This window comes from Sebastes umbrosus, chromosome 10, assembly GCF_015220745.1.
Source record: "Sebastes umbrosus isolate fSebUmb1 chromosome 10, fSebUmb1.pri, whole genome shotgun sequence".
NCBI classification, from domain to species: Eukaryota; Metazoa; Chordata; class Actinopteri; order Perciformes; family Sebastidae; genus Sebastes; species Sebastes umbrosus.
Window position 1 is genome coordinate 17,205,781 of NC_051278.1, and position 21,274 is coordinate 17,227,054.

The 21,274-nt window shown below is 38.0% G+C and overlaps 1 protein-coding gene across 5 annotated transcripts in view; it reads right to left on the reverse strand.

The window, feature by feature from the left end:
- khdrbs2 (KH domain containing, RNA binding, signal transduction associated 2) overlaps positions 1 to 21,274 on the reverse strand; it is an 87,994-nt gene that overhangs the window by 10,912 nt on the left and 55,808 nt on the right. For 2 of the 5 annotated variants that reach the window (XR_005208351.1, XR_005208350.1), the window contains exons 7-9: positions 6,588 to 6,670; positions 5,427 to 5,479; positions 3,340 to 3,423 (exon numbers count right to left, since the gene is read on the reverse strand). Coding sequence is in view for 1 of the 5 variants with exons in the window: in XM_037781314.1 (XP_037637242.1) it covers positions 3,329 to 3,423; positions 5,427 to 5,479; positions 6,588 to 6,670 (231 nt within the window). In the remaining 4 variants the exon portion in view is untranslated. Of the gene's footprint in view, positions 1 to 2,534; positions 3,424 to 5,426; positions 5,480 to 6,587; positions 6,671 to 21,274 lie in introns of those variants that run through there. The other 3 variants (XR_005208353.1, XR_005208352.1, XM_037781314.1) reach the window with 2 other exon arrangements.

Genomic DNA, 21,274 nt, shown 5'->3' on the forward strand with positions numbered 1-21,274 from the left:
ATTATTATTAGGGTTACCTGCTTAGTGTTTAGTCTTCCTTTCAGTCCCGTGATCTACACTCTTAATGAGCGCCAGGCTCCAGGTACTAATCACAAAAGAGAATTCAAGTCGCTAAAATGGACTTCAGCGTTGGATGTTTAAAGCACGGAAAATTACAGTGCATATACAGCTTTTTCAGGTTAAATGACAGAAATGCAAAAAGAGGTTAGCAGAGACATTGATGAGCCGCAGATAAAAAGACACAGCACGTTGAGTGCATACTATCAGAGGGTGAATAAAAAAAAGATCTACATCCTGTATGGCCCATTATGCTCTTCACGAGCCAGCTTCAAACGCCGAGCGTATTATTATGGTAATATAGGAGGACTTCTTACCTCTTTTAACTCCATATCATTCTCAGAGTCAATCAGTGTCTGTTTAATAAAGTAAAACTTCACAGAATGGATTAAGGAAAGAAATTTATTAGTTTCCAAATAAGAAAAGTGATGAAAGATTCAAGGACGATTGAGCAGGAATACGGTATAAATTATTTAACAAATGAGTCATTTGGGACAGGTTGGTGGGATTTCTTTATGAAACGAGTTAGCCGTTACCTGAAAGCAGATGTTAATGTTAACAAACATTTATAGCTTCCTATTTAGAAAGTCTTACACACTGCGTTGAGGTTTATGTTGTTTTTATTAAATGCTTTATGTACAAATACAGATTACACACAGAACAAAGCACGCATTATAAATGACACACTGTACATTGCCGATTGCTTTCAACCCAAACAAAAAAAATGTGTTTTGCACGGTTACGATCTCACATCTTATATCATTTAAAGTCACAATATAACGTAGGGCTAACTTTAGGCTGTGGTATCAACTCAGTTTTACCATGAAATCATCAGAGGTTCATATCAGTTATGGGGAAAGTTGAGGTTTCGATTTTTAATTTCTGAACATTAAACATTTTTTTTATAAGAAAAGTCCAGGTCATCTAGTCACTTTGCGTTCAGGGTCTTCAGTTCTGGAAAAGGTTTGGTTTCCATCTGTTGTGTCCAGAGCAGTGTGCGGTTCTCTTGTCTGTTACCATTATAATGATTTAGTTAAAGCCACGAATCAAACAGGAAGTGAAGCCACAAAACTGCTCTTGATTTATTTTTTACCAAGCCAAACAATGAATACAATTGTGGAAAACAAATTTGTCTTGAAGAAGCCAGTCTGAATCTCACAAGGTTAAGTTTTTTTGCTACACGGTATTAGTCTGGAAAAGATCCACTTAAAGCCGACTGAGCCCTCAGCCAGACCAATCAGTGAACTGTGGAGAAAGGTGATGGAGGTTGAAAAAAGCTCATTTTAAATTTGAAGTGACATTTGCTCTGCAGCTCTGGCTGGTTAAAGGGATAGTTTGGGTGTTTTGAAGTGGGGTTGCATGAGGTACCTATCCAGGTTGTTCTCACACACAGTTCATAGCTATACCTACTAAAATAATGCACTGTAATTTGTATAATTCCCACGAAATCAATTCGTATGTACTCTGAAATTACCTGTGATTGGCCAAAGTCTTCCGTCACGGGCTAGATTTTTTAAAAACCTGAAAACAGAGCCATGAGGAGGTGCAGAAGTCTAGTTTTCTCTCAGAACACTTGAATTACAATATGCTGAAAGGTTATTATGGAATTTTTGCCCAATGATGCCAAAAACGTTCTGCCTACCCTCGCTTTAAGTATCGCCACTCCCGTAGTTATTTTAACCCAGACCACAATCTTTTCCTAAACCTAACTAAGCAGTTTTGTTGCCTAAACCTAACCAAGTTGTTTCCTCTGAAGACGGAAGTTTATTTTGAAAAGACTGTATGCATGTAATGAGCAGAATGGAGCGGAAATTGACACACGCATCACTTGCTGGACATTCGTAGAAAAACGTACGAAAAATTAGGAATTATTTTTCGTAAGATATCATACGAACTGTTGTGTACGGATACATTGACCTATCCATACTCAGTGTATTAGATGATGGTCGGCGCACCACCAGCTTGGAGAAAAAGACAAGAGTACCGACGTCGGAGCAAAGCAATACAGTGCTGAGGACGGGGACGAAAGAAAAAACTATATTAGCCACCTAAAAGAAAGGCTTGCCTAAAAAAAAATCAATATCCGTTTAAGTGTACGCTATATTTAGAATATTTATCTTTCCGTCAGACAACCTTTTCCGACGGGGAACTGAACTGAAAGTGAAACTTCTATGCTCTCTCCAAAGCCACCAGACTCTGTTGACAAAAAATTGTATAGATACGTTTCACTTTCATTTCAGTTCTCCATCAGAAAATATTCTAAGTATACTGTAAACTGATATTGATTTTTTTAGGATAGCTTTTCTTTTAGGTGGCTGAAATACGTTTTGCTGCCGGCCCCGTCCACAGCACTGTATTGCTTTGCTCTGGTGTCGGTACTCCTGTCTGTTTCTCCAAGCTGGAGCCACACTGACCACCATCTACTGTAGGTAATACACCTACTATGGATAAATAGCTCATACAACCCCACTTCAAAACACCCAAACTGTCCCTTCAATGACTCACCCTGCCTGTAAATTCATTTTGGATGACCCATAATGAGCTAAGCCGTGATTGTGTACCATTTTCTTATACTACGAAAAATCTGGAAAAAACTGTCACTATGTTTTGAATAACTATATAAAAAAAACTTAAATTCATAAAAGTAGCTTCTCCCTAGTTTTCGCCTTTACAGGGGTGCACGCTAGGGTATTTGTCGAACTGCAGGGGCAACAAAAATGTCTACTACTTTTGTGCCTTGTGGTGTGTCAGACAACGGGTATGGGGTGTCTCACGATGTCCTGACAAAAAGACAAGCGTGTCAGAATCCTAGTCTGACATCTTTGACGCTGAAGAAAAAAATTATGACTAGATGAGTATCTCGAAAGGCAAAAATATTGTACAGGTGTTGGCTAGTAAACCTTGATAATCACTGCATTAAAGGCAATGAATGGAAACTAATTTGTCAAAATCTAAGTCATGACTTAGAAGAAAAAATCTGCAGTTTAGTGTCAAGGATATAAGGATATTTAAATAGCCAATTTTAAGAAAAACCTTTCTGTACATGGATGAATGAGTCTCTCTTTTCATTTCCTCTCTGCATTTTTTAATAAATGACTCCATCCTAAATACTGCAATTATTAGTTTATGAATTTATGTGCTTTATGGGGTTATTTTTTTATTTCACTTCCTGAAGGAGACGAACAAAAAAAGCAAATGTTACAACATTTTATGAGGAATTTAAGAAAAATATAAAAAGTTTGAAATTGGAGGTCACATATCTGGAGCACCTTCAGTATCTACCATAGGGATGTTTCCTGTAGCCCCCTCTCGTCAGCCGTAAAACTGGGGCTTTGAGACTGGGACGGGTTGTCGCCCACTCCTCCTCTGCAAACACAGTTAAGCACACATTGTAGAAAGCCGCAGCGTTCACTGCGCTGTCACAAATTGTGAGCTTGGGTATCGTATATACTCTCCTCTCACAACCCATTTAACCAAAGACAAGAAAACTCAAGCGAGCAAATTCCATCCCAGGTACAATAGAGGTTTCTCTCCACAGAAAATTAATTTCATAAGCACTTTGCCCTCTGTTGGACCAATACTGAGATGTGACTGTCAGCAGCTCCTTCCTTAGAGCCAAATTACATAAAGATGGCCACCTCAGCTGCATGGCACATTGCACTGCTTCCAAATAAGAAAGTGTTTATGGAGCAGAAAATCAAATCATTGCCCCCTTGGTTTTTGGTTTGGTCCGACCTCAACACCCTAGTGCACAATTCATTGTGCTGAAAATGAATGAGCCTGCAAACCTGCTGTGGCAACCAGCTTATCGCCGCTGTCATGTGACAACCTTGTAACTCTACTTTTGATGATTTTCACCATTTTTGCTTGAATTGAAGCTGTACATGTTTTGATTAATGGTTTTGAGGAAATTTAAATACTCTTTTGCTTATCTGACAGCAGTGTCGTGTGCACAGCAGATGTTACTACGCCAATAGTAACAGCTTTTCTGGAATAAGCCCATGAGGGCACATATCCAAAAGGCAAAACACTCCACCTTTACAACGGGCATCGGTTAGCCCCCTGAGCTTCCCCTGGCACACTCACTGTGTGAGTCAAATGCAGCTGGTAGCCAGGGATGTAGGAGGGGTGGTGCATGCAGGAGCCGAGCGGCCCCCTGGATGAGGATGATTTGAAGTGGGCTGGAACCACAAGGCGTTTTTTTTTTTACTTTGTTTCTCTGCTTCACAACATCTTTTAAATATCAGTGCAGCAGCAGCCTGGATTGTTTTGCCAAGACGTTTTTCTTGTCAGGAATGAATTTGAATAACATCCAAGGATGTTTCTTAAAAGGTCTGTTTTTAAAATCACACTTTGTGTGTACAAATTTGACTAATTACATTCAACAAAAGAAACAAATTACTGTTGCTTTTGTGAAGAATTACTGGCTTCAAATCTAGTACATAGAGGAAAACATTGCAGGAGATGAGTTGTTATTGCACACTGAATGGGTTGCAGATATTGCTAGTAACTGTACTTAACCTAATGCTGGACTCTCCTAGTGTACTGTAGAGCTGCAACTAACAGTCATTTTCAATATCAAATAACCCACCAATGTATTTTCTCGATTATTTGACCAATTGTTTGGTCTATAAAATGTCAGAAAATCACAAAAAAATCACAGTTTATCACAATCACAACAAGCCAATACTGACTCAAATAGTTGGATCGGATATTGGTGACAAAAGGGGCCGATCTATTCGATTCACTTCTATGTTTATATGCTATACACATACTGGAATCTGAAGTCCTATTTAAGTTTGGACCAATTTGTTGCTGCATTAAAATTGTTCTACACTTGAATTGTAATTCCTCTTAATTTTTAAGATTTTTTTACCAAGTTGCTAGTGCAGGATTTATTATCTTAATAATAAATAACAATTCAGTACATTTATATCAGTGCATTTATTTTTTACATTTTGTTTTACAAAGTTAAGAAAGCAATGTTTAAGTCAATCTTGCATACAGCTTATTAAGTAAACACTGGTATCGGATCGGTACTCGGTATATACCCATAGCCCAGATATCGGTATTGGGACTGACAGATCGGTGCTTCTCTAAAGCCCATGGTGACTCCTGCAAATTGCTGGTTTGTCTGACTAACAGTCCAACCCAAAAGGTGTTCAATTAACAATGATGTTAAACAAAGAACATCACAATTGAAAAGCTCAACTTATCAAATAATCAACTAATTGTTTAAGCTCTCATAGTGTGATTACGGCAGTTGTCCTTTTGCTACGTTAAACAATTGACAGTGTGAGCAAGTAGAGAGAGAGAGAGACTCATATTTGGATCGATGTTCTGCTCACTAAAACAAAAACTGTACTTACCATAGTTGTTGTAGGGTTCATCACTGTGTCCATATTCATAATAATCTGAAATGCTAAAACAGACAGAGCGGAAAAATCCGTCAAAATAAAGAACAACAAGCTGTATTTGTTTTTCCTTTCAAGCAGCTCACAACAAGAGCATGCTCAGACTTGCCAACAGCATCTCTTCTGATCCCTTACATGTTTTAAACGGGGAATATCAACTTCTGCAACTCCAAGAGGCGATTCAGAGTCCCTACATTTAACCGCATCAGGCTAAAGAACGCTTTTGTCCATCAGTCCATCTTGTTGCTTAATAATAATTAATGTGCTGCTAAGGACATGTAAATCCAGAGGACAGATGGTAATTTTGTAATGGGTTATGTATGGTTAATTGTGATGTGTTTTGTCTTTTGTCTGATGGGTCTTACTTGTCTGTCTGTTCATGGTAACAGTATGTCTATTGTATGTGTCCTTTTTCTCAAACTGAGCTGCCTATGGATGCAAAATGAATTTCAGTGCAAACTGACAATAAAGTTGAATCGTATCGTAAAATAAGGAAATATAGTGAAATGGTCTGTTTAGGTAAAAGGTATTTTCCAGTAATTTCCTGAAACAGCAAACAGGTGTAAATAGTGAATTTGTTGGGGACTATTTTCAGCTGTGGATAAATACACATTTGGTGCTCTAGTGGGTATTGACGGCTGCAGGACAGAGTAAGTGGAATTAACTACAGCACCCACGTTGCTCACTGATGTGTTTTTAGTAGTTTTTGGACGACAGTGGAGCTCTATGGTACAGTGGACTGAGATATATCAGGTTTTGGATCCACAGACAATACTTTTTAGTAGGGACAATTCATTGTTTTTGGTTCATTTCTTTTGGTCTTCTCATGGGATTTGTTCACAATAAGAAAAACATAAACATCACCAGGCTTATCCTTTATCAAATTAAAAATACAAGGTGCTAATTCACGGTTCAGGCTAAATGTTGTGAGTAATCAAAGTGATTAAAGTGGATGTCTTATTAATGAACGTAATGCTGAAATGTACAGCAGCTGGTCACAGTGGACCTTTCTCATGCCGTACTGCAAGTAACAGTAGACAGATGGTGATTGAAAAAACGTGCTTTGTTGTTTATCCAGCATGTGTGTGTGTGTGTGTGTGTGTGTGTAAACATCACCTCTTTGACTGATTGCTGTAGTTATCCTCATAGGCTTCGTAACTCTCGTCATCATATTCTCCACCATACCCATCATCGTAGCCCTGTGAGAAAACATGCAGTTGGCATTAACGTCGACTCGTCTCCTCATCTCTATCCAGTCCGACTGGTTAAAGGAATATAAAACAATCAATACTCAGCTCCACAGGCACACTTCATTACTGTGTCCATAATAAGAGATGAAACAGGAAAAAAATCATGTCCAACAAAGATTATTGATTAAGGCTTGCAGGACAGCGTGTCTCACTAGCGGAGCTTAATAGACACCTTCTGAATCTTAAACTGCAATATGGATCTCAGCAATTGATAAGTAGCTACTCGAGAAACAAGCGCAAAAAGCCAGCATGTTCAATAACAATAAAAATGGCTTAACAGCATGCAACAAACAGCAAAGACTTCCTAAATTTATGTACAGTTGTATAAATGCTTTGCAGAATGTCTCTCCTCCCAACATTGCCTCCTGTACGTATTGGTAACAACATAAAACTAAATAAAAGACCCCATTCTGTGCAGCTGTGAGGGAGTATTATACAGTATATTACTCTTGTTTGTATATTTCCTCAGCACTGTTGTTCTCTCCCAACACAGAGGAAAGACCCCATTCTGTTGTGTTTGATGAGGAAACTGACAGTATCAGTATTGCAATGCAATGTAATTATGTAATGACAATATGCTGTCAACATGTAGTTTTTTTTCTTGTCAAAAAGATCGAAATGTCGGCAGTGTAAATCCTTTTGCATATATCTGTGTTGAGCCTCAGACTATTATTCTCCCTAGTCTGCTAATCTGGTAAATGACTGTTCACATCTACAGTGGACTCACCCAAGTTATGCAAGTAACCTGATTTTGGAACAATAGATTATTGTGGCATGTAAATATCTCAACTCATTTCACTTTGGTGTTTTGCCACCTTGCATAAAGATCAGGATCATCAGCTCTTTCCCATGTATTAGACACTGAGAGGTTTGCTGCTCATTTTCATCTTTTTATTACTGTCCAGGATTATGTTTGTCTTTGACATATACAGTATATTGTAAGTACGCGGACGACGGCAGCAGGTGACGTAGTACAACGAGTGACACGCAGAGCAGGTGACAAAGTATATCGAGCAACCGTTAATGAAAGTTATGTGGAATTATGTTATTGAAAATTGTTTGGTATAATACAGCCCAGTCTCACGAAGCGTGTAATAGACCCGCCTGTCCACCAGAAAGTGTCACGTTTTGCCTCGCCGAGACGTGAATATTACACGCCTGCATGAAGGTGCAGTGTTCTGAAGTGACGGGTGTCACGTCTTTTCTATACTCCGCACAAAGCTCCGAGCTAGTGATGTAGTATAAAAGGTTAGAAGGACCACTTATGGTTGAAGGGTGTGGAGGTGGAAGGGTCCAGCAAACACAGGACTTTCGACCGGGAGGCCGCTGTTCGAGACCGGTGTGTTGTTTTGTAAGTATCATTAATGACATTTGTTTCCGTCGTTTCCATACGTGTTTTACGTACTTATTTTAAGCCCAACCATGATGTTTTCCCTTATCGTAACTAGGTGGTTTTCTTGCCTGATCCTAAGTCAGTGGCTTTGTTGACCCCTGCTGGTACTGCACGCTAATACAGGCGTGTAATATTCACGTCTCTGCGAGGCAAAACGTGACACTGACAAGCTATCCTCTGGTGGACATGCGGGTCTATTACACGCTTTGGCGTGATATCAGGCTGTATATTAACAAGTAGAGCAAGAAAGTACACTACGGGTGGATGGGAGTGGAGATAGATGGGTCAAACAAACAGACTTTCCCCCAGGAGAACGTTGTTCGTGTCCCGTGTGAAATGTAGTCATTTTAAGCCAGACCATGATGTTATTCTACTAAACCTAACCAGGTAGTTTTGTTGCCTAAACCTAACTAAATAATTTTGTTGTGTTTTTTTGTTTTGTTTCAATGTTTCAGTCATTTTTTTTTTAATAAAACCTAACCCAGTAGTTACCTGTTACCTAACGAAGTAGTGTTGTTGCGTTTTTGTTTTGTTTTGTTTCAATTCACAGTGTGTTAACCACATGTTTAAAACTGCGACCGTAATCCGGGAGAAAAATACGTTTCCCTCTAAATGTAATTGAGGATGCAGTTTAGTTGTATGGGAACATCATTTTGTGGGAGACAGGGTTGGAATAGGGACATCATATCCCCGTCACATTTCAAAATCCTATTTTGGTCCATGTCACTTTTACAGTTTCAGTTGATTTCCTCCTAAAATCTCTCTAAACAGACCAATATCCTTTGACTGTCGAGCTGCCAAAACCCAGATCAGAGAGGAGAGGAGTTGATATGCTCATCAGAGTTGCTTTCAGTTATGACTGTGTGCACAGCAATTAAGTTTTATGAGCAGAAATGAGCGCTTTTGGACGCCATGCCCTGGCTGGAGTTTTTGGGAACTAAAAAAAATAATTGATTCTATTTTTTTTTTTATTCATAGTTGGTACTCTCCTAAAAAATATAAAAAAATTGATAAGGCACAAAAGGAGACATTCCCCTTGTAATATAAAGATGGAGCATTATTCATCAATAACTATTAATAACTAAACCCAGTGAGAAACAGCTTTGAATTGAAGATTACGAGGAAGTAAAGCACATAATATGTGAAAAGGAGACACGGCCGTCGGCTGCTATAATAAAACAGCAAGAAAAAAACGTGGCAGACAATAGCGGACCGACTCAACGCATAAGTAGCCGAAAAATAGCCTATAACGTTACATTAACTCACCACTGTTGTTCACTGAAACTGTCATAATTAAACCATTGAAGGAGTTACTGTCACTTCGCCTTAAAAGTGAGCAGTGGAAGTAAATATAATATTTAGGAAATTTACCATGAAGATTAATTAGAACCACTAATCAGTATACCATATATAACAATGATTAAAACATTATGTTACATACATGCTAACAGTGTGCACTGGAATGATCACTTACTTCTCTTTCTAATTTCCTCAATGTCTGTCTTTTTATCTCCATATCTCAGTCCAAGTCCTGCAGGTTTTTGTTGTTGTTTTAAACGTCAACTCTTTTGAAATAAATCACTTTTTTCATTAATATTTGCACCTCTGCAAACTATATTTGCTTGTTTAAGTGTGTGCTGTCGGCCTACAGACATCTGACAGTTTGTCAATTCTTTAAAACACATTAATTAGCGCAGCAGGAATTGTGCATGGTGTGCACTATTACGACCATTATTTATATAGAAAGAAAGAAAGAAAGAAAGAAAGAAAGAAGGCTAGATGTAGCCTTCATGTCAATTTTGTGGAAATACTTATTTAGTCCATAATGGATAAGAAGTCAGTGATGTGGTGCTCATGGAAAACATAATTTATATCAGGACCCAGATACTGTACAGCCTGAAAGCAGCCTGGCATCGTAGTGAGTGTTATATGTAGGACATCCACACCATGTAGAGTTAACAACTGATATGTGTTTTACAGAATTCACAAACTGTCAGATGTCTGTACAGCACACACGTAACAATACAAACTGAGGGTATTAGACAGAGAAGTATAATAAGATTTTCAATGCACACTGTAAGTATATACACAGTGACACAATGTATTCATTATTGCTATTTCTTTCTCCACAAGCAGACCAGTGATCCGAGAAAAATAAAAGGTCAAAAAGCATTGTGGTGTCGTCTCCCTGTTGTTTCATGAATATACACTATAGTGGTCCAGTGAACTTTATCAGACATTTATAATCAATAAGATATTCATCAAACCTCTAACAACAATATGAACAGCAGTCTTCATAAACACAATATAACCGTACTCATGACTATCACATGAATGATTATAAAAATAAAAATTAACAATGATCACAATGTTAAAGTAGCAGTACTTAACTGAATGGTGGTATGTATTCAGTATATAAGTACTTATTTTTATTAGCCTGATAAAAATAAGGCAAAATACATGCATGAGATCATGGAATAACTTTAAAAAACACATTGTTTTCTGATCGGAGTGATTACTGACTGAACAGATAAGGCACCAGGATAAATCAAGCCTGGCTGCACAGAATACATCTTCATGGTAACCTATGTGCCTCTGCTTTCGTGAAACCGAGTCAAGGCTAAGCTGAGCCAGGATAACTGGAAAACCTTGGCTTAATTCGTTATCTTGGTTTTGTGAAACAGGCCCCAGGTCTCTATCAAACTAGAAACTAGAAATTGTTATTAGTTAGTTCAATAATAAAGCAGCAATTTATGTAACATTTCTAATTTCTATCTAATTGTCCTACAGCTACCATTATCATGGAAAGCACAATAACCAATTTCATCATAATTTGTTCTTTGCTAGATTGATATAAATGTATATAAATGCAGGAAACAGCAACAATGAACAACTCGTTCATTCGGTTCTGAAACCAAACCTACGTCCTTATGTGTACCGATCTGTCTGAAGAAAGTACTCCATATAATATTCAGTTAAATGGTTTATTCATCACGGCGGGAATAATCGATCTCAGCGGACCAAAGGTGCGCGTAAACAGCTTAACCTGCATAACACCTTAACTGGAGTGCGGCCAAAGTGTGTGCAGAACAGTAAACTTGGCTATTGTCTGCTCTTGTAATTGTTGGATCTTGCTCATTGAAAGATACTTAGTAGAGTTTAAAGTGCTTATGTTTCTTTTTCATCATAATCTAATCTCTTCTAATCCTTTTCCAAGCTTGCTATTTCAGATCAGCTCCGCCCGTGATGCATACAAGTGTTCAGTTCCTTTTTAGAGATCGAATACACTTTAAATCAGCAGAATGAAAATGTGTTGAAAGCTTCAATGATGAAGCTGGTTTATGCCAGACGTGGGCTCAACAGCGCATTATTCCTGCCTGCCTGCAACAATAGAATAATATCGTCTTGCGCTAGGTGTGGCTGTTTTTTGGTAATGCTTTGTGACACCAAAGCAGACACATCAGTGTGAAGGACATCAAGTGCAGCAACACAAAAGAAATTACATTCAAGGCACTTGTGCACACTCTCCCTCTCCTGTCGGGTAATGCTGATTCAAACGGCTCCGGCTCCTATGTGGCTTTATTTGTGTGAACATGAATTTGACTAAATTAAAGTTAGGGATTATGTCAAGGATTAAGTTGTTCAGGGGATCCAATACTTCTCCCTTTCTTGCATGAGTCTTTCCCCACAAAGGCCGAGTCAGAGACCTGCGTATCGCAGTAATTGACGCTTTTGTTAGCAATCCCATATGACAAATCGCTCCTCACTGGACCGTGAATGTAAAGCGATCGGTGGATTAATTTCAGTCAAATATATTATAAAAATAAACCGTCAGTGATGGTTGAAGAATTACAGGAATGAGAAGTCATTTGAGTTCTTTACCGTCTATTTATTAAAAGTTACCAATGAACTGTAATAATAGTTGTGCTGCATTTAGACATATAACAATGTTCTTAGTAATCTAGATATAAAAAATAACTACATAAATGATGCTGAATTTGAACACATCATGGCCCAGCATACTGTTTGTTTACTGGAAAGATGTGTGTGTGCTCAGCTCACCATGAGGAAGGTATTGATACAGTTATCTCACTGTCATGCTGCTGTTTACACTTTCAAAGCAGCTGTCCGTTTTGTGCTCTTCTATCTAGATAATATATACCCTGATTTTTAAAATAAAGTTTCTAACAGCATAGTTACCCCTAAAGAAGCTCTGGGCCATACTGTTGAGTTTTATTTTAAAGCCTAAAAGCTGTGAGACTGAACTTTTGGTAATATAAATAATTTCAGATTAAGGTTACATCTGAAATTCCATAATAGCATGGTATTTAGTATGCTTAAACAGTATGAGAGGTATTTTAGTAGGTATGAAACCAAGTAGGCTACGCAAATTGCATACTATTTAGGGTTAAATATTACAGTATTCAAATGCTGGACACTACGGCGGCATACAATTTTAGTGTAAATATTAGATTTCACTTTGCTAGGTGTAATATATGTTTTAAATTAATTCAGATTTGATTCTCAGAAACCGTCCTTTTCGTCACATGAGGTTGGCACGGGTTACCATGGTTACACATCTCAAACCAGCAAGGAGGCTCTCAGGAATTGACGGCGTAAATTACAGCTCAGTGCGTCCGAAAGAAACACACTACTGTTTATTCACACAAAAGCATGTTGAACGATAGTACGTACACCTATTGGGTATGTAGTGCATAGTATGCGATTTCGGACAAAGCTTAACTGTAAATGAATATGTTCAGAAATGTGTGATGACAACCGAGCTATCTCCATGACAACCAAGCATCTATCTGCTGAGGAAGACGATGTGGTTGAAATCTCTGGAAAAAGCTAATAGGAGGATTTTGAGTTACGTTTTGCTTTTTTGGTCAAACTACATATGAATGGTTCTACAGGATATTTAAAAAAAAGACATTTTGAAATACAAGCTACGACTATTTGTTTGTCTAACATCGACAATACAAATAAGCATTGTTAGGGAGAAGCAAAGCAACACATGTAATATGTAATGAAGCCTTTAATTCAGCAGCAGCTCAAAGAAAACATAACAAAACATTCATCACTTGGACTTATCTCTTCGCTGACCTCAGTATTAGTTTGACCCACAACAACACAGGCTGCATTCAGATTGGACAGGGTGCTATGTGTAAATAGTCCGGCCTCTAATTAATGAGGCCTGATTCCTCGAGTTTGACTCTCATCTGTAAAAACAATTAACACCAGTCCTTTTTAACAAGGCAAAGGAAATAAATCAAATGTTAACACAAGGGTGGAGAGTCCTCGCTCAGTGTAATTAGGACAGCGGGAACCTAAAGGCCCTTAGCACTGTGCTTCATTATCAATTGACAACCTGTATGTCCCCTGACAGTGACTGATCTTCATAGGAAGCCGCCTGTGAATGCCTCTCCACACAGAAGAATGGGGAGGGAAAATGAGATTTGCAGCCTTTTGTCTCAGTGAATAGATGCTGCTCTTCACTGCTTACCTGTGCAAATTCAATCAGCGTGCACCTTTTGTTGTCGGTTACACGCTTAAAGCTTAAGTTTACTTTGGTGTCATGGTCACATTTGAGAAAAAGGGCACATTTTTCCACGTGAAATAATTGAGATTGAGCCTGAACAGTGACATTCAACAATATGTCATATTGGCTGAACAGAGGCTCAAGAACAAAATAAACAGACAAGCATTTCTCCGTCTTCAGATGTTGCTGTAGTACTTGTGTGCTTGTAGAGTTGAGCATTAAATGTGACGGCATCTGTCTGCTTCTTCCCTCACACCAGGCTTCAGTCCCTGATGATACAACTGAGGCCATTATGCATTCTACCTGAGTTTTCCTTCTATTAGATAATCGAGTGGTAGTGTGTGTCATACATCTGTTTTAATAAACAGAAGCGTTCTGCATGGAACATTTCCATAATTAATCTAACAAATGTGAACTCAGCAGTGTATCTGAACCCATTGTTATAAAGCAATTACAGCAGATGTGAGGTGGCCTGAGAAACCGCTCCCTTTCAAGAAATATACAGAATCTCGCGCATCTTTTATGTTCATGAAATAGATGATATGAGGAGAATTTCCCCCCCATTTCAAACGGGTGTCCTTTTGCTTTTTTTTTCCCACAGTAGATAGATTAGATTTTTTTTCTTCAAAGCCTCCCAAAGCTCTGTGTTTAATCACATTATGGCATTTCCCGCACTGCCTCGGCATGGTTGCAGGGCTCAGGTTTAAAAACCAAGCTATGCGTTTCAATTTTTTACCAGCAATTTGTACAATTCATGGTCTGCTGTCAGCGACCGATTCCAGCATCACTCTCCACATTCCTCTCTTCTATCATCAGCCCTGACATTAAAAGATAAGATTTGATCCAGATGGGACTTGATCTTTAACATTAAACTGAGGCGATGGTCCCAGTCTATACAAAATGCCATCAATCACATCTTTAATCTTCCCTCTGCTCTCCCTTTGCACTTTTCTCACGGAGGAACTTATAATGATTACAGTGAAATGTCTCACTGCTGCTCTTTTCTAGAGGATTAGTAACATTCATTCATTAACGCTTGTTTAAAAGTCATAAAATGATGATTATAAGTGGTAATTTTAACACTTCAGCTGCAACTCTGAATGTCTGTTCACAGCTGAAGACCTGCAACAACTTTAAGTTCTATATTCCAACTGTGCTTTATGTGGAAACCGTAAAATGTACATCAAAACTACTTAGTCTGAAATTGGCACGTAAGATCACATTAATACTGTTCTACAAGCTCAATCGTGGGGAGAAAGAAAAAGAAAGACATTTCTTTGGTACATTTGTAAAACAATTAATTAGGGTCGTCAAAGTTAACGCGATAATAACGCGTTAACCCAAAAACACATTAACGCAACTTGCGATTTTTAGGTTGTAGCGTGCTCAGTTTTAAGCCAGAGTGAAGATACTGGCATCATATGAAACTACAAAACCTAAGTAACCCATACATACCCATGTCATACTAGCTTGTCAAGAAATAAGCTAAATAACGCTGCAAACTCGTGCTAAATTTTGGCGAGGAAACACTGTCATGGCCATTTTCAAAGGGGTCCCTTGACTTCTGACCTCAGGATATGTGAATGAAAATAAGTTCTATGGGTACCCACGAGTCTCCCCTTTACAGACATGCCCACTTTATGATAATCACATGCAGTTTGGGGCAAGTCATAGTCACGTCAGCACACTGACAGCTGTTGTTGCCTGTTGGGCTTGAGTTTGCCATGTTATGATTTGAGCATATTTTTTATGCTAAGTGCAGTACCTGTGAGGGTTTCTGGACAATATGTGTCATTGTTTTGTGTTGTTAATTGATTTACAGTAATAGATATAGACATACATTTGCATAAAGCAAGCATATTTGCCCACTCCCATGTTGATAAGATTATTAAATACTTGACAAATCTCCCTTAGAGGTACATTTTGAACAGATAAAGAATGTACGATTAATTCACAATTAATCGCGATTAACTTTGGACAATCATGTGATTAATCACGATTCAATTTTGTAATCGATAGACAGCCCTACAAATACCAATACATTTTTCCACAGAAGACATTGGCTGATTGCTGAACTAGTAGATAACTTATTACTAGAAAACAGACCTCTTTTCACTGGATGACAGATCTGCATTTTAAGCTCTTTCACACAGCAAAGCAAGAAACAGCCTTGTGCTCATAGGTGGACCACCATGTATTTGCGAATATATGATGTGCTTTGAATTTTTTTTTTTATGATTAAATGATCTTGATAAATAAGTGAGGAACACTGCAGCTTAAAGGGCCAGCCTGAGATTTTAAATTGGCCTATAATCAATTGATCGTTTTATGTATTACTGAATCACTAAAGGGCTTATCAATTTATCAGAGACGATGCTAAAAGCCCACTGGCTCTTCAGATATCTACCAGACACACAGCAAATGATTTGGTGGTGCTGCTGCTGCAATATGTTAACCTCAAAATGGAAAGCCTGACAAAGATCAGTCTGGATTAGGAGGATTTCATATGACAACGTGTAAAGAATCTGTTACAAAAGCAGCCCCGAACAATGAAACACAATAGTGCTGACTTCGACTTGTAAAAATATGTGTAGCTCATTGCATAGAGGTGATACCTTCCCATTGCTACATTAATGGTCACTGTCACTGTATTAGTTTTACAACACTGACAGCGTGACAGAGTCCATTAATCACTACCGTCTCCAGAGAAATCCTTGTTACATGATGACCTGCTCCACAGCAGAAACACGGGAGCTGTTTATGGGAACGTCACCACAACTGTATAAATAGCCTGTCATTCATTCACTATACACAATGACTGCAAACTGCAGGATGCATGCATAACTACGTTATGCATATGTTCTGGTTATAGATAAGCAATCCTATGCAAATCAGTGTTTGGCAGAAGATTGTGTAGAGATGTTAATGACTTGTTGTGTTGACAAAAGGATGAGGGACAATGCAACTGTGCCGTGATGTAGGAAACAAGACGATAGCTGCATCAAGGATTTAGTCATGTGATTCATAGATCTGTCACACTGTCTGATGTTTCTTTCATTATTTTATTTGATGAAATTAATCCATGTACAGAATACTGATAAAACATCATAGTAAAATACCAATTAACCGTTTTAAAAAAAGGAAGAGAAAATGTGTTTCCTAAGACATATAAAACATAACACTACCAGTAAAAGTGGAATAAAAATGATTTGCTTTAAAGCAGAGCATTTATTATTTATTATGGATGCATTTTTTATGTTAATGCCATAAAGTATTCACTGTTTATTACTATCAATCAGTGTGCTGTAACATAATTTTGATAAATGCCAATTTACCAGATTTTTACCACCCAATAAATCTAATTAAATGCCATGCTTGCTTGTGATTATGTCAAGTCAAGCAGATGCTGGTTTGTCGTATTTAATGGATATAGCTAGCATTATTCAATTTTTTTTCCTATTTTCAAGAAATCCAAAAGAAAGACCAAAACCGACAATTCACTAGTATGTTTCTCAATACTTTGCGACTTCCCTACTTTGCCTGTGGTCCTCCTGTTACCCCAAATCCATTGGATTTTACTGCAGATGTAAATCTTTAAAATTTTAGGCTAGGGCTGTCAAAGTTAACGCAAATTTGCAAATTCGTTTTAACGCCACTTATTCTTTAACGCATTAAGGCAACTTGGGATTTTTAGTTTGTAGCAATTTTTAAGCTAGAGTGAAGATACTGGTATCATATGAAACTAAAAAACATAATGAACCCATTGGTACCAACCATGTCATACTAGCTTGTCGCAAAGGAGGTAAAATAACGCTCCAAACTTACGCTAAATTTTGGCACGAAAAAACTTTTCAAAGGGGTCCCTTGATCTCTGACCTCAAGATATGTGAATGAAAATAGGTTCTATGGGTACCCCCGAGTCTCCCCTTTACAGACATGCCCACTTTATGATAATCACATGCAGTTTGGGGCAAGTCATAGTCAAGTCAGCACACTGACACACTGACAGTTGTTGTTGCCTGTTGGGCTTGAGTTTGCCATGTTATGATTTGAGCATGTTGTTTATGCTAAATGCAGTACCTGTGAGGGTTTCTGGACTATATTTGTCATTGTTAATTGATTTCCAATAATAAATATATACATACATATGCATAAAGCAGCATATTTGCCCACTCCCATGTTGATAAGAGTATTAAATACTTGACAAATCTCCCTTCAATGTACATTCTGAACAGATAAAAAAAAGTGTGATTAATTTGCCATTAAATATTTTAATCGATTGACAGCCCTAAAAAAAAGGCTAAATCATTTACTATAACAGCGGGACACTAGTTTTTAGCAAGCGTTACTAAAACAGGAGTAAATTGTGTTTTCATGGGGACTATATTCAGCTGTGGATTAATACACATTTTAATACACATTTGGTGTCTAGTGAGTTTTTACGGAAGCAGTGGATTTGACTCAAAATAAACTACAGTGCCCACGTTTATTGTGACGAAGGAAAAGGTCCTTGAGTGCAACAGTGTGGCTCATTCATGCGTTTTTAACAGTTTTTGGACAACACTGGAATTCTATTGCATAGAGGAATACGATATATCAGGCTTTGGCTACACAGACGATACTTGTTAGTATTATTAATTAACTGTCGGTTTATTTTTTTCAATGGAATTTGTTGACAACACAAATATAAAACTATTAACATCCCTACCCTTTAACATCCTTAATACAAAGGGAGATCTCAGTCAATTTGGCCTTGAATTCTTTCACAGTATAATGTCAAAACAACGCTGAGGAGTGCAAATCTGTTTTTGCTTTTGGAAGGGCTGCTTTGTGTGGTTTCAGCGATTGTTGGACAAGTGACGTATTGCAGCATTTTGTACACCTGAATGACAAAATCTAACTTGAGTCACTCGGGGAGGAACAAAGAGAACGAAGAGTGCTGATGTAAAGGATAAAGGATAAAGCAAGGTGAGATTTGTGGGAGAAAGATAAAGATAAAACGTTACGCTCATTAATTATAAAGCAAAAACGATACATGATAACTACCAGCTTCCTTGTGCTTTCCGTTGAAGTTTAAAATCAATACCGTCCTCGATTAGATAACAATTATGGACATTCTCACAGTATCTCTTTTATGAGACAGACTGACAGTTTGACAAGAGTCCATCAATCAACCGTCTCTGGAGGAATCTACACGATACCCATACACACTACAGTACAGTTTCTCCCAAAGACAAACACAGGATGTAGCAACAAAGACTCATCTATTGCTGCTGATCTATTATTGTGTTTCAGCAGATTGTACAGTGCAGGATTCTCGTAGCGGAACAACAACAAGCGGTGCAGCATCTTGTATGCTCAGTGATTGAAAAAGCAAACAAACCTGGACCTTTGTATAAAGAGGTCGTGCTACATTCCGGAAACATGCTTGAAGAAAATGGTGTAATATGGTAGAAAAAAAAATAGCAAAGTGAGATATGAGGGAAGAAAATGTTCAGGACAAACTCATCTTTCCATAATCCCTTACTCTCCGCGCTCCCACCCTTCTTTCCAACCTCCAATTACAAAGAGAAGAAATGCCTCGCTTTTTACTCCTCAGAAATACACAGGCTCTACATCAGAACTCAATTTGGTTTGGTAATGAGACCGCGCTTGTGCATTTCCCCATGCAGACAGCCCAATCTTCAATTGCCAGCTCACATGGGGGCTTTGCTTAGCAGGAAGGCTCTGAGGAAATAGACTGGTAAAAGTGTTGCCTTTTTTTCATCTGGATGAAACTAAGAGCTCACCGTGTGTAGTCTTTTCAAAATGACCTTGAGAAAACCCCCAAGATCTGAGGACAAGCATACTTTAAACTCGGGCCTTGAGTATTTTTTTTGAGGATCCCAGCATTATTTCAAGTGATGTGAACAAAGATGTTATAGACCACTGGTCAAGGCACTGCAGTTTTCCATGTTAATGGTGCAGCTATTCACTGTGCAGAGCTTCATGTGTTTGCATTTATACAAAATGACTTATGTTTATATGACATTTTTACTTAAGGTAATGTTACCGTGATGTTACCTATAGTACATGTTACATTATAGTATTATTTATTTATTTTCTGTACAGAACCCCATTGGTGTTTTGTATGTTTTAATCTACTGCAAACCAAATGTACACATTTACTGTTGTTGCTACTTTTCAGGTTCCCATTTTTATACATTTATTTCACCACAGAATAAAAATCTACTAGCTGCAAGCAGACACTGATATAAAAGCTCTCTCCAGGCACTGACATCTGGTGCTGTAACATTTTTAAACCTAAGGGAGCCCTATCCCTAGGAAAAGAAACGCCTAAAATAAAATACCCCAAATTAGTCATGAGTAGCTCCTCAACAATAAGGCTTATATAGATATACAGTATCTAGTCTCCTTTGACAGGTAAGAAGCTGAGGAATATGAATCCATTGCAAGTGAGCTAAACTATATTACCATTCCAGAGAAAATTGAGATGAAATAAAGGTAAAAATAACATTTTCATCCTTGCCTAGTATAAATTTCAAAGGCAATTATTGAAACCAAGATCTCATAGACAATGATGAAACTGAATGTATTCTCCTACTCTTTACTGCAACTGTAACTATAAATTTGATTAAAATACACTTAAGTACAACATTTATGATACAATTTATAAAGATATACTCAGTTGGTCTCAATGTTTTGGCCATGATTATTGTTTACATATTGACCCTAAACTATTTCTTTCCATATAACCATGTTACAAATAACATCTCCCGCACAATGAATATTGTTAAGTTTAACTTTCGTTTCCCTGTGCAGAGCGAAAGCTGAGTGATTTGAGATGAGGTGCGTTCAGGTGGCTTAGGATTTGTAGTTTCCAGCGATACCAAGCATGGTATTGTAGACTGACGAGAAAATTATCCCGGATGTTTTGATCACAACTTGTTCTTATATTTACAAAGTTTATTTCTGTACGACTTTATTGTTAAAATATTTCATAATAAGACATAGTTTCGACAACATACAGTTGGTTTACGGATTCTGAAAGCTCAAGTATAACATTAATATCTTCTTTAAATAGATATTTCTTAACTACGTGATGGGTTGCCCCCAGTACTGGAGGCAAAACATGTTTGCTTATCACTTATCCTGTAGAGTTGACTTTTCTGACATCATAATGTCAATTTCTGACTGTCATCTAACACAGTGGTTCTTTTTTACAATAAGTTTTACTACATCAAAAAGTGAGCGAACATTTAAATTGAAGGTGGTAAATACGGGATTGGGAGCATTTCTAGTGCTTCTCAACGGCTCTCAATATGGCGATGGCGAGCCGGTGGCTAGCAGTTCACAGTGCTTACAGCGAAAACAGTGCAAACAATGGCGAAAGTTCTGACAGAGATAACAGTGTTTATCTGAGGGGGAACCGGAGGGTGGGTGCTACGCTTTCGCGACGATCAGCTGTAACCGCTGTATGAGTGCAGTGCAGAGCAGCAGCTGTGAGCTAGCCAGTGGGGCACGCTCACATGCACAAGCATGCACTAAAACTACGTGCAGCTGGCTGGCCGATGTCAAAAAAGCATGGGGAAGCTCTGATTACAGCACATACAGAGGG